Source organism: Kogia breviceps, chromosome 7 (assembly GCF_026419965.1).
Source record: "Kogia breviceps isolate mKogBre1 chromosome 7, mKogBre1 haplotype 1, whole genome shotgun sequence".
NCBI lineage: Eukaryota > Metazoa > Chordata > Mammalia > Artiodactyla > Physeteridae > Kogia > Kogia breviceps.
In genome coordinates this window covers 40,953,516-40,966,548 of record NC_081316.1, presented here as the reverse complement: position 1 = coordinate 40,966,548, position 13,033 = coordinate 40,953,516, and the positions used below count along the sequence as shown (strand labels likewise).

Here is a 13,033-nt window from a genome sequence, read left to right as displayed (position 1 = left end):
GGGCTTCACATTCCATCTCACTTTCTATCTCCCCTCCCTCTCACATAGTCCAGCCCTTGGGACACCTTTCATGAGGGTATGAGACACCCTTCTAACCAGGATGCCTTCTGTGACCTGATCCCAACCTGGCTGTCCAGGTCCACCCTCACTGGGTGCTCAGCCCTTTCACAACATTAGCTCACTGCTCCTTCAACAGCTGAGTCATGTAGCTGTCATGACCCCATTGTTAACCAAAGATTGCCAGCAGCAGAGCCAGGATTTGAACCAGAATCCCCTCAGTCTGGGTTCAGGATTCCCCGCTTCTTCTCCTAGTAGCTAAAAATGCTAAGAAGACCATTTTTCACAATCTTGGGAAAGGATGTAATGAGAATCCAGTGCAAATGGATACAGAGGCTTAAATATAGTTATGCTAGACTTGGCGTCTCCTGAGCCAAAGGAAGGCTGCCACACTGATCCTGGCTCTCTGCCTCCCATTCTTTGGCATCGTTTCTTCATTGTCTGCTCCAGACATAAATATCTATCTATCTATCTACCATTGAACATATATAAATAAGATTTGTACTATATATGATTAAATACACACACATATAAACATGCATACATATATAAACATACATACATACATACATATATATATATATATATATATATATATATATATATATATATATTTACATCTGGTGGGAGGTCATTAATAGCCAACAAGGCTGGCCAGGGAGACTTTAGGACTCCTGTTCTTTCTTCTTACTTTAAAGAGTAATTTGATCTTATGTCAGTGACTCTCTGGGTAAGGTCTTTATGTGCAACTTTCATCAAATGTCCCAGGAACCGTGGGAAAGTAGGCAGGCAGGGACAAAAGACTGTGGAGCAAGAATTCAGAGGGGTAAGTGTCTTGTCCCCATACCAGAGCATATTTTTTATCAGAGTAATGATGTGCATTTAAAATCACATCATTTTAAGTGACCCTTTAACCCTTCTATAACCATCCCCCTTCACATTATGTCAGGAGTTCCTACTCTGTGCTCTTTTTTTTTTTTTTTTTTTTTTTTTTTTTTTGTGGTATGCGGGCCTCACTGTTGTGGCCTCTCCCGTTGCGGAGCACAGGCTCCGGACGCGCAGGCTCAGCGGCCATGGCTCACGGGCCCAGCCGCTCCGCGGCATGTGGGATCTTCCCAGACCGGGGCACGAACCCGTGTCCCCTGCATCGGCAGGCGGACTCTCAACCACTGCGCCACCAGGGAAGCCCCTACTCTGTGCTCTTTTAACCCTGCAACCCCTGCCCATCTCAGTGCACAGTTACCCAGATGTCTTCCTGCTTTTAACGTTGCCTGCCAGACAAGGAGCTCAGCATGGATGGGGACTGAGGCAGTACCCAGCAGAGGGTCTGGCACATAATAAACCATTAATATTTTTGTGCTGCCTGAAAAAATTTACCAGTCCTAAGATATGACCCTTTCCCACCAAATAAACTACCCTAAAAGGAAGGAGGAATAATATAAAATGTCAGAAATTCTGAACTCCCCCAGAATTGGATACTTTCATCTTGGTCCCTGCAGTGATGAGCCGCCAAACTCTTAGACTGCAAAGGGCCCGTGGCTTATCATCGTGGGGTGCGGGGAAGGGGAGATCTGGCGTGACATTTCAGTGAGGCTGTGCTGGGCCGCAGTGGTCAGTGCTGGGCCGCAGTGGTCAGTGCTGCTTCTCCTGGTTACTCATACATGATCCTTTCAGTCATTCATTGCTGCGTCCCTGGGGACACAGAACGGTGCCTGTTTTGTGCATGGTACAATTTTTGTTGAAAGAGTTCTGAAAAATCTGATTGGGGATGGTAATTTTGCTGAACCCACCTCCTACCTCCTGTAACATCTTTCTCAGTTTGGGGAACCGAGGGCAGTGGGCATAGTTGGAGTCAGGAGTGGTGCAGTTAAAGGCAAGTGGCCCTCAGGACCAAGTTCAGACCACTTGCTCATGCATTCTTTCCTGCTGCCACCCCTAGGCACCCCTCCAGCCCTCAGGGGAGGGGAGAGGGAGGAAACAGGGCAAAGCCAGATGTGGGATAGCCAGCTTCCCCTGCTTTGGACGTGGATGTCCGCGGTGGGGTTGCCACCAGTTTGCTGGACGTGTGGTGAGTCGCCTTTGTGATCCGTTGGTCTCTCTCACTTTGCTCCGGGAGCCAAGGCGGCTTCAATGATTTTTCTACAGAATAAATATGTCCAGTTAGGATGAGTGCCTCAGTCCCAGACTCTTCTCAGAAATCCTCTCAGACTTCTCCTGGGAGGTCAACACAAGGTCTCAAAAAGGAAAAGTACAAGTTCACATTCAAGAGCTCAGCTGATCAATCCTAAAGGTTTTTATTTTTTTCCCTTTTACGAATTGGAGTGAAGGAGTGAAAGCAAGACCAGTGTGGACTTAGGGTGATTATTTCACCCATCTGGACTTCAGTTTTTCCCATCCCCCAAATGGAAATAAATTATAATATTGAGGTAAATAAAGCTGCTTGTTGTGTGCCTGCCATGGTGGTGGCAGCATCTGAGAAGTAACAGGTGGTCACGGGAATAGTGAGAACCAGCCTAGGTATCTAGGTTTCAGTTCCCTCCATCTGCCTCAGACTTGTTTCTAGAACCTGTTTCTGACAACTCCAGGCTTATTCCATGGCGGCTGCTGAGGGGTGCTGCCAGGAGTCTGGGAGCAGTGTTAACTGGGATTGAGCCTGGCCCCAGCATGTGTGCCTGCCCTGGCCCCTCGCCTCCAGTTTCGATTACCAAGAGTGACATTATTTCTGGAGCTGGCATTTCACTGTAACACATGTGGGAGCTTGGGAGAGAGTGTGTGTGTGTGCGTATAGAAACCAGAGAGGAGGAAACATTCTTTTTCACTACTACCTTCGTGGGTTCTCTGGCTGGGGCCCTGTAAATTGGGCTGACAAAAGCCAGATTAACAAAAGAAAAAAAAATTATTAGCACTTGCACTGTACTTATGCATGGGAACGGTCAGAGGTGAGTAACTCAAAGGGTTGGTTAGAACTTGGGCTTAACGTAGCTTCTTAGCAAAGGAACAGTACATTTTCAGACAAGTGGTAAGACAAAGGAAGAGAACCTTGACTCTCTAGGGGTGGCAAACTGTGGGAAGACACATATATGGGAAACTAATAGTAAATAAAGACTGAAGTCTGCTATGTGGATTCCTCTGGTGCCAAACCCAGGCTGATAAGGGTCTAATATTGTCTCCAGTGATTAACTCTTGTTCTTCCTAGTAGAGAGCGGAGGGGGTATAATCTTTTAAAATTTATGTCCTGCTTTTAGTCAGATAGGGAGAAGACAGAGATCTTTTCTTGTATCTGCTTCTTCTTAATTGCCTTCAGCTCAAAATAATCTTTACACTAAAGCAGCATATTTCGGGGTGGCTATTCTGCCACCCTACAGACCCCCAAACACAACTGCTGAGTGAGGGGTATCAGTAATTCTGGAGTCAGCCCCTGGAGAAGTCACACGGTGAGTTCATGTGACATTTTCTTTTTCTTGGCAGGAGGGTGGGGTCGTGGCGCTTTTCAAGGTCTGCCGGCAGGACAGTTTCCGGTGCTTGTACCCCCAGGCGCTCCGCACGCTGGCCTCCATCTGCTGCGTGGAGGAGGGTGTCCACCAGCTGGAGAAGGTAAGGGTGCAGCTGGCTGGCTGGGCGGGGCCTGAGGTCCCTGAGCGGGTGGGTGAACGGGGAGAGCGACCTCCTGGTGGACGTCTGGCGAGAGCAAGTCCCCGGAGTCCCTCCTGTTCCCAGGCATCATTCATGTGGGGCTGCTGGGATCTTGACTGTGGTTGATGAAGACATGAAGGGGGCCAAGACTGAGGACCTCAGCGGGAAAGGCAGGGTCCAGAGGGACACTCAGCACTTCCTGCGTGGAGTGGCCAACAGAGCCTGGTTGGCACGGCAGGGTGGGAGGTGGGGGGGAACACAGCAGGCAAGTCAGGTGGGGAGGGGTGTCGAGGTTAAGGGCAGTTGGTCCTTCTCTCGTGGCAGGACCCCAGCCGAAGGAAGAGGATCCAGCTCCTCTGGGGGCAGGAAAGGCATGAGCAGGGTGGGCGTCATGCCTGGGCGAGCAGGTGGGCTCCACCCAAAGAGGGCTTGGGTAAGGGAAAGGGAAACTGGAGTCCAAGCACATGATGGGTCAACACCACTGGGGGTGGCCAGGATTGGAGGGAAGGTGGTGACTTGACAGTCCCAGGTCCCTAGCTCCAGGCCAGCCTAGGGCAACATGACCGATTCCAGCTACCACCTCCCAATTACCCCAGGTTGTAGGGCTGAGGCTGCTTCAACACTTCTGCCTGAGTGGGTCTGAGCCTGCAGCTGGGTCCTCAGGGATGTTAGCAGGAGGGATGGGAGGCTAGTGCTGACATTGGGGGATTTCTCAACCACATTTCAAGGAAGGATGCTGATTTTTGTCTATGGAAGAGAGATAGAAAGGCCTGGTATGACCTGGTGACAATTGTGGTGCCTGCAGGGTGAGGGGTAGGTACCTTGAGTCTGTTCTCGTGACTGGTCTAAGTGGGGATGGGACAGCAAACTGCTCCCCTTCCTCTGCATCCGTGTCCCACAGTCTGGTCCTGGCTGCCCAGAAAACCTCCACCCTACCCTCAACTTCTTTACTTTGGTCTGGACTCCTAAACAGATGGTCATTTTACATTCTACCCTGCCTCTTTCTAAATCTGCTCAGGTTATGGGACAGAGTCACAGGATCACAGGCTCTGAGGTGCTTTTAGCTGAGGATGGAGGGTGCGTGGGAAATCTGCTCAGCTTACAGATGAGAAGGCTATGGCTCAGAATGGGGAAGTAGTTTGTCTGAGGTCACACAGCAAAGTGGTGAAGGAGCTAGTGCCAGCCCCCTGGACAGAGTGCCCCCTTCCCATGGGGTCAGAAGCCTTTGTATGTGTGTGCTTGCTTAGGTGGTAAAATGGAGGAGAGAGGCAGTGGTGAGACACACAGACTCCATGAAGTAAATGCATTGAGCATTTCCAGCTTCATGTGTTGAATTATCCTCTCTTCTCCCATAAAATCTTCTTCCTTAGACAGTGGGAAATGGCCAGACGTGTTTGTTTCTCATCTTCTTTCATGCTGGTTGGCACAAAGAAGGGGAGGAAAAGGCAGAAGGGACTAGAATCACCAGTTCTCCATAAGCAGTGCATTTCTTGGCTTTAGAGAGTTTGCAGAGCAGCAGGAAAACCTCAATCCAGGGAAGAAAAACAGCAGGACTTTTTTTGCTCAGAGTGAAAACCTGTGCAACTGGGAAAGCTGTGGAGGCAATTTCTCCCGCGGGGCTCCAAAGCCAGAGGGCGCCAATGCATCTTTCCCAGGCCAGATGGGCCACCGGCCTGGGAGCCAGCCCCCACCCACCGAGCAAGAGGACGGGGGACACTCAGCGCCTGAGGGCTTACTAAGCGCCCCGTGCTGAGCTAGCCCCTTACACGCATTCCCTTCATTAACCCACCAGAACCTCGTGAGGTGAGCACTAGTATCTCCACCTTGAAGTCGAGGAATTGAGTCTCAGCCAGTGTAAGTGACTCACCTAAAATCACAGAGTAAGTTTTGGAGCCAAGATTTGGACCCCGTCTGCTTGTCTAATGCGCAGTCGACCTCGCTGACTCACTGGTTTAATGGATACTCTCAGACTGCCAAAAAAAATCCCTGCAGCTAAACTCGGACCACCTTGCTGTTTCTGGCCAAAGTCCTAATTCTCCCACCCGCAACTCGCACAGGAGAAGGTCACCGTCTCTGGGCTTTCCCCTCCTCCAGGTCAGATTACTTTCCATACACAGATACTTCTGAAATAACTCTGTCCCTGACAGTGAGCAGGAGGGAGTCTTGTCAGAAAGGGGCCCCCGTGTGGTCGGAAACAGCTACTACAGCTCTGCAGTCACAGAGCTTGTCAAGTGTCTTCACAGGCAGCCTGATTCCATTTGATACTTGCCTTGAGTGTACAAGCATCCCCATTATACAGACGAAGAAACCGAGGCCCAGAGCTGTGAAGTGACATCTGCACAGAATCACACAGCTCGTAATTCATTCATTCAGAAAACATTTATGGACAGTCTGCTCTTTGCCAGGCATTGTTTTATGTGCTGTAAGTACAGCAGTGAACAAAACAGACAAAACCCCTGATCCTCTTAGAGCTTATGTTTTAGCTCAGGGGGTGGCAAGTTACAGCCTGTGGGCTGAAGTCATCCTGCTGTTTTGTTTTTGGCATGTACAGCCCATGAGTTAAGAAATTTTCTTTCATTTTTAAATGGCTGTAAAAATATCAGAAGAACATTTTGTGTCACATGAAAATTATGTGAAATTCAAAGTTTTGATCCATAAAGTTTCAATGGATCACTGCCAGGCTCCTTTGTTTAGGTGTTCTCTAGGTCTGCTTTTTCTCTACAACAGCATAATTAGATAATCGCAAGAGACCATGAGGCCCACAAAGTCAAAAACATTTACTATTTGGTCCTCTACAGAAAATGTTTATCGAGCCCTGTTCTGTCAGGTAATAAGGCCATCATGACAATGATTAAAAGGATAATAACATTTATTGAATACTTGCTTTGGACAAGCACTTTGTTAACCCCCACCTTTCATGGTGTCACTTAATCGTTAATCCATTGGTGCTGTTATCATCCATGTTGTTTGCAGAAGGAAGGGAGACTCAGAGAAGTGAAGCAACTTGCTCAAGAGCACACAGCTAATAGATGGCCTGGAGAACATTTAATCCCAGCTCTGCTGAGCCAGAGTCAGCCTGGGCTATGAACCATTATATGCCAACCCAGGACACAACTCCAATACGTGAGGCTAAGGACCATGCTCTTTTCCTCCACATCATGTTGCTTCCAAAGCTGTGAGATGTTCTAGACACACCCAGGAGGGCCTGGATCACCTGTCCCTCCCCCAGGTCCTGCCCACGTGGGCTCTGTGATCCGGCTGCTGAGCGCTGGCCTCAGATGCTCTGGTGAGGTCAGCTGTTGTCCACGTTTAGGACGGAAGGTGAAGAAATCCAGGGACGGGCTGATTTGCAGAAGCCGCAGCATGACAGGCAAGGCAGAGGCGAGGTGGGGAGCAGGTGCCCTGGGGCTTTCGCCTGCTGCCCCCTCACCCGGCACAGTTTGTGCCCTCTTTAGATAATGTCAAAGTCCCAGCCTCCCCCTGATTTACTGGCCTAGCCTCCTCCCTGAGTCTCCCGTAATTAATTGGCAGCAAGAAACGTGCCGGATTTGGTTAAAATCCATTTCTGTCATGCGGCTACCCACCACCGCTTCCCTCCAACCTTAAAGTGGTTCATTAAATCACGCACACACCCCTGCGGAGTGTGAGTCTAGTCAGGTCACCAGACACCCCACCCATCCTTGGACCTGCTATGTGATGCCCGAGCTCTGTTGGGCTTGGGGCATTCGAGTGGCCATAGATTCACCCAGTCACCTGTTTCTTCTTTCTCTGTCATCCAGTCGTTCACTTACTTTCAACTCACTCGCTTCCTTGCCTGCTCACTCAGTCCCTCACCATCTCATCACGCTACTAATTCATTCGGTCATCACACATTCGTCGTGAAGCAGCCCAGCTCTGGGAAAACTGTGGCCTTTGAGAGTCAGGCTGTTCTGGATGGGAATTCAGCCTTTTCCACCTACGAACTTGGACACGTTTCCCTGGGCAAGTTACTTAACTTCTCAGAGGTGTGGTTTCTTCATCAGTCAAATGCGCATGATGAAATCTACCTCCCAGGGCTGTCAGAGATAAATAGATTGCAGTAACCTGGTGCCTGGCACCCACTAGGCACTGAATCAATGGTAGCTATTTTGATTTTGGCGGGTGTGATGCCGGTTGCCGGGGTTTTGAATATCAGTGGCCTGAAGAAGACGACTGTCTGGTGGAGAAGAGAGCTCTGGCACGCCAGCAGGAGGGGGTAGCGTGGCCAAAGATGCTGCCCAGTGCACACTGGGGAGAAGTCAGTGGGGCTGGAGCACGAGTCCCTACAACCTTTCCATTTTACAGGTGAGGAAACTGAGACTCAGAGATTGTGTTCCCTCAGCTCATGAATGTGTAGTTTGTATTCAAACCCACGTCTGGCTGGTTTCTAAAGCCCATGTTCTTTATACTCTGTGACCCTGGGAAGAGCTGGACCTTTTGAGGTGGGGACTGCAGGGCAATGGCTCCCAGGGAGCCAGGCTCTGGGTATTGGTCCGGGAAGAGGGCAGATGTGGATAATTCCCCGAGCAGATCTGGAGCAGCAAGATGTCAAGACATAGCAAAGGCCTCTGCAGAGGTGCCTGAAGGGTCTTTCAAGGCTCCACGCTTTCTTTTCAGAGGTCTGGTTCATCCTGCCCACAGCCTCTCACCATCGTGCTCCTGCTGGGGCAGCAAGTTTCAGGAAGTCTGTCCTGTGTCCTCAGCAGACAGTCACCCCTCATTCCCCAGCCCCTGCGCTGGGATCTGGGAGGAGAGACAGGCAGCTGTGTTCCCTGTCTCCCACCTGGGCTGGCCAAGTGGTAGACCCATGGCCATCAGAAGCCGCAGGCTGGGGTGCTGGTGAAGGCAGCAGCAAGGGAGCAGTGGAGCTGGGCCCCGAGGACCAAGGTGGAGCTCCCGGGCAGGCCAGGGGAAAGTGGCCTCGGCAGAGGGACTCCACAGCTGGCTGGTAGGCCAGTGGGGCTCTAAGTCTTTTAGGAACTCCGTGCTCAGTGAATTGGGGGAGCCCAGAAGAGGAGGCAGTGTTCTCTGAGATCCACTTTGGAGAAGATGGGATGAAGAAAATGAGGGCCAAGGAGGGAGTGAGGGCTTCAGAGCCACACAGCCCAGTGAGAGCAGGTGGACCCAACTCCGTCTGGTGGCCAGGTGACCTAGCCCACCTGGACTGGTCAGGGTAGCCTTGGGGCGGAGTAGAGCTGGAAGTAAAGACTGGCATTACCAAGGGGGAGAACTGCTGGTTTGGGGGGAGGCTGACAGGGGGCTAGAAAGCGAGTCCTCTCTGACCCTCGGTTTCCTCTTTATATAACGGGACGACACCTCCTCCGTGGGGCTGCCATGGTGATGTGATGCAGCAATGCATGTGGGGCCTGCTTGGAGGAAGAAATCGCCTGTGTCTGTTTCCCTTCCCTCTTTCCTGGCCTGTTTGTCTTCACCTTTTCAGGTTGGTCTGGGGAAAATCCTGCAATGCTCCCAGAAAGCCTGAGTCCTGGGATTTTTGCCATGGCCCTGGCAGAGTTCCAGGTTGTTCTGAGTGTGTAATGGGACCATCAGGGCACTGTTGGTGCAGAAGTCAAGGTTGGACAGAGCCAGGGGCCAGGATTGGGGGGCTGGAGACTAGAGCTGGACTGGGGACTGGGGTCCAGGGAACCTAGAATCTAGGGCCGTAAGGGGTGGGGGGCATTCCAAACCCAATGCTCAGACAGCCTCAGACAACCTCCAAGACGGTTCTAGTAATTGCCTCTTCCAGCCTTGAGACCAGAGACAATCTTGCTTTCAAAAGAGATTTTTTTTATTCCCACCCCCTCCCTCTTATTTCATTTTTTCAAATAAGGAGTTCATCCTGTGTTGGAGCCAAGAGGAGAGTTTAATGAAAATCGATGGAGAAATTAATGAGGAGCAGCAGGGAGAGGAGGGGGGGCTCAACTTCAAGTCTGAGAAGAAAAGCATCAGTGGCGAGGGATGGAGAAACTGCTGCCCGTCTCCAGGCAGCTCTCTCACCTCACCCCCGTTTCCTGGGGCAGCTTCTTGCGATTGAGATGCCCTTACATCTGAAGGGCCAGGCTGCAGACAGGGAGGCCTGGACCCAGAGACCCTGGGCAGGAGGGAGTGGCTTCTGGGGGATGGTGGGGAGGCTCTGTCTCTCTAGCTGCTGTTTTACAGGACTTTCTCTCCATTGCTTGCTCCTTGTAGGGCTGCAGATGGTCAGAAATAAGTCATATCTGCAAAAAAAGTAAAGCAGTTTTTCTCATCCTTTTGCTCACTTGGTTCAAACGATCATTTTGCAAGGAAGGCAGGGAGAGATGGTCATGCCCATTTTACAGAAGGGAAAGTTGAGTCTGGAAGGCATAGAGACACTGGCAGAGGCAGAGCCTGGGGCTGAGAACCCCATTTTTGCTTATAGGTTCAGTTTGCTATGCCCCCCACCCCATTAGCCAAAAAGGACCATCGTGTGCAGACTCCAGAGCGAGGCAGCTACTTTATCTTCCTGGAGTCAGTTCTAAATAAGCAAGTGAGGCTGGGTGGGGAGAGAGGACCTATGGATGCCAGACAAGAACTCTGCTTAATTTGACTTGAAGCCCCTTCTTTACCTTGTAGTAGCTCCTAGAGAGAGGGAGAGAGAAAATGCCTCTGAATGAGATCCAGATGTCTCCTCACCCTTCTTTGGGGCTCAACCCACCTACCCTTATCAGCTTCCACCAGCTCTCACGCCCCCAAGTGTGGGCCTTCAACTGCCCTGGATGGCGGACTGTGCAGAGAACCCGAGGGTGCCAGGTCAGCTGTCTGTGCTGTGACTGTGGACAGGCAGACAGAAGTGGGGACTGACACCGTCACCTTCCTCAGCCCTGCAAAGGGGCTTTCTAGAAGGGGTGTGGCTCATTCCCTTCCCCACCTGCCAAGTCTCCCAACCCCTTCCATCTGCCTTGAGGGTATGGGTGGGGGGACTTGAGGGAGGCCAGGATGTGAAGAGGAGAGAACAGAATTAGGCACTCTGCCCCGCTCCCCCCTCCTCTCCCTGTCAGATTCACTTAGAGATTAGGGGCCAGTATCGTCCAGACTGAAGGAAGGCCCTGCTGGCTCCGGGGCTGTGCTGCACTCCAAACCTGAGTTTGGAGAGGGCAGCCTCAGTCCTAAATGCAGCAGCGGGCGAAGGCTCAGCTCAGCCGGGCCTCGGGTCCCCATGAGCTGTGCAATAGCGCCATCTGGTGGAAAAGAGCAACAGCTGCAGCCCGGCCACGCCGCTTGTGTTGGGGAGAAGGGAGGCTGTGCCGCAGGGAAGGAAGCCAGGGCTGCTCAGGGCACTGAACAGGGTGCAGAGGTGAGGCCTGCACCATCAGCACTGGCTTCCCCTTGGCTTCTGGAGTAGGGCCAGTGCCGGCTCGGAGGCCAGCAGGGGAAAGGAAGTTGCTATAGCAGGGAGGGGAGACAGTGAGGAGATTGAGGGAAGATAGAATGTGCAGGTTTCGGGGCAGAATTTAATGAGGGAGGGCCCATTTCCTGGGAACAGCCTGCACCAACAGCACAGAGCAGGCTAGCCCTCAAAGCACAGAGGCAGCAGGAACCAGCATCCACCATCCCTTGATAACAGGTGGTGGGTCCTTTGGTCACACACACAGAGACGAGGAGAGGGAAGAATGATGAGAAAGAGGAAGAGACTTATAGGACAAGAGAAAGAGAGGCAATGAAAAGACCCACACAGATAATGAACACACAGTTTCCAAAGAAGTGTTTCATTCTCCCTTGGGCTACTTTAAAAGTACAAATAATTAGTTTGGGTCTTCCCTGGCAGTCCAGTGTTTAAGACTCTGTGCTTCCACTGCAGGGGTACAGGGGATCCCATGTATTGTGCCCAGCATGGCCAAAAAAAAAAAAAGTACAGATAATTAGTTTGAAGCCTTGTGATAGCTGGACATGCAGTGTCCTGCTTGTGGCCTGCTTGAACATATAGTGATCTCTCATGATGGTTTTAATTTTCATCTCCCTGACAAGTAATAATTTTGAGCAATTTTTCTGTGTCCTTATTGACCATTCGGTTATCTTCTGTGAAATGTCTGTTTGACACTTTTGCCCATTACATAAATGAGTTGTTTTTCTTATCAATTTATAAGCTTCAAAAATACATATTCTACACACAAACCCTTTGTCAGATACATGTATTGAGAATACATATTCTCAGTTCGTGGGTTGCTTTTTCATTCTCTTAATGGTGTCTTCTGATGGGTAGAAATTAACTTTGATAAAGTCCAATTTATTGATCTTTTCTTTTGTAGTTAGTGCTTCTTGTCTCCATTTAAGAAAGGTTTGTGTTCCCCCAAATCATGAAAAGAGTCTCCTATATTTTCTTCTAGGAGCTTTATTATTTTACTTTTCACATTTAGGTCAATGATCTATTTCAAATTAAATTTTTTTGGTGTTCAAGATTCAGTGTTTTTCCATATGATATCCAATTGAGCCAGCACCATTTATCAAAAAGACCGTCTTTTCACCACTGAATTAAAGTGGTGCCTTGGTTGTAGGTAAAGTGATGACACAGGTATGAGTCTGTTTCTGGCCTATTTTTCTGTTCAGTTAATCTTTCTTTCCATCCTTGTACCAATATGGCACTGGCTGAGTCCCTGTAGTCTATAATAAATTCTAATATTTGGTTGTATAGATCCTCCACTTTTGTTCTTGTTTAAGATTATCCTGGTAATTCTAAGTTCTTTACATTTCTATATATAATTTAAGATTTTGATTGGCATTTCTTTAAATTTGTAAATAAATTTTGGGATAATTGACTTCTTAAACAGTATAGGGTATTCCAGTCAATAAATGCGGCATACCTGTCTACTTATATAGACTGTATTTAATTTCAGCGATGTTTTAAGTTTTTAGTGTCGACATTTTGCATATCTTTTTAAAGACTTATTCCTAGGTATGTTTTTATGCTAATGTAAGTGTTATTTAAAAAGTTTAATTTTCTAATTGTTGTTAATACATAGAAAATACAATTTTGAATATTATATCTAATGATCTTGCTAAATTCACTTATTAATTTTAATGGTGTGTAGATTCTTTTGGATTTTATACAGGTTTGGATTATGTACACATGTACACAATCATGTGATCTATAAATTATGACAGTTTCACTTTCTCTTTTGTAATCATTATACCTTTTTATTTCTTTCTGTTGTCTTTTTGCATTGGCTAGGGCCACTGTAAAATGTTAAATAGGAGTGGCCATAATGGCTATCTCTGTCTTGTTACTGATTTCAGGGGGAATGCTTTTGATATTTCATTCACTGTTTCATTAAGTGGATATTATCATTTTAAGGATTAGAATACTGAG

At 49.0% G+C, this 13,033-nt stretch overlaps 1 protein-coding gene across 3 annotated transcripts in view; it reads left to right on the top strand.

The window, feature by feature from the left end:
* Positions 1-13,033, top strand: part of INSC (INSC spindle orientation adaptor protein) — a 124,756-nt gene that overhangs the window by 78,384 nt on the left and 33,339 nt on the right. For all 3 annotated transcript variants that reach the window (XM_059069123.2, XM_067039450.1, XM_067039451.1), the window contains exon 7: positions 3,526-3,651. In XM_059069123.2, the coding sequence (XP_058925106.1) occupies positions 3,526-3,651 (126 nt within the window). The remainder of the gene's footprint in view (positions 1-3,525; positions 3,652-13,033) is intronic.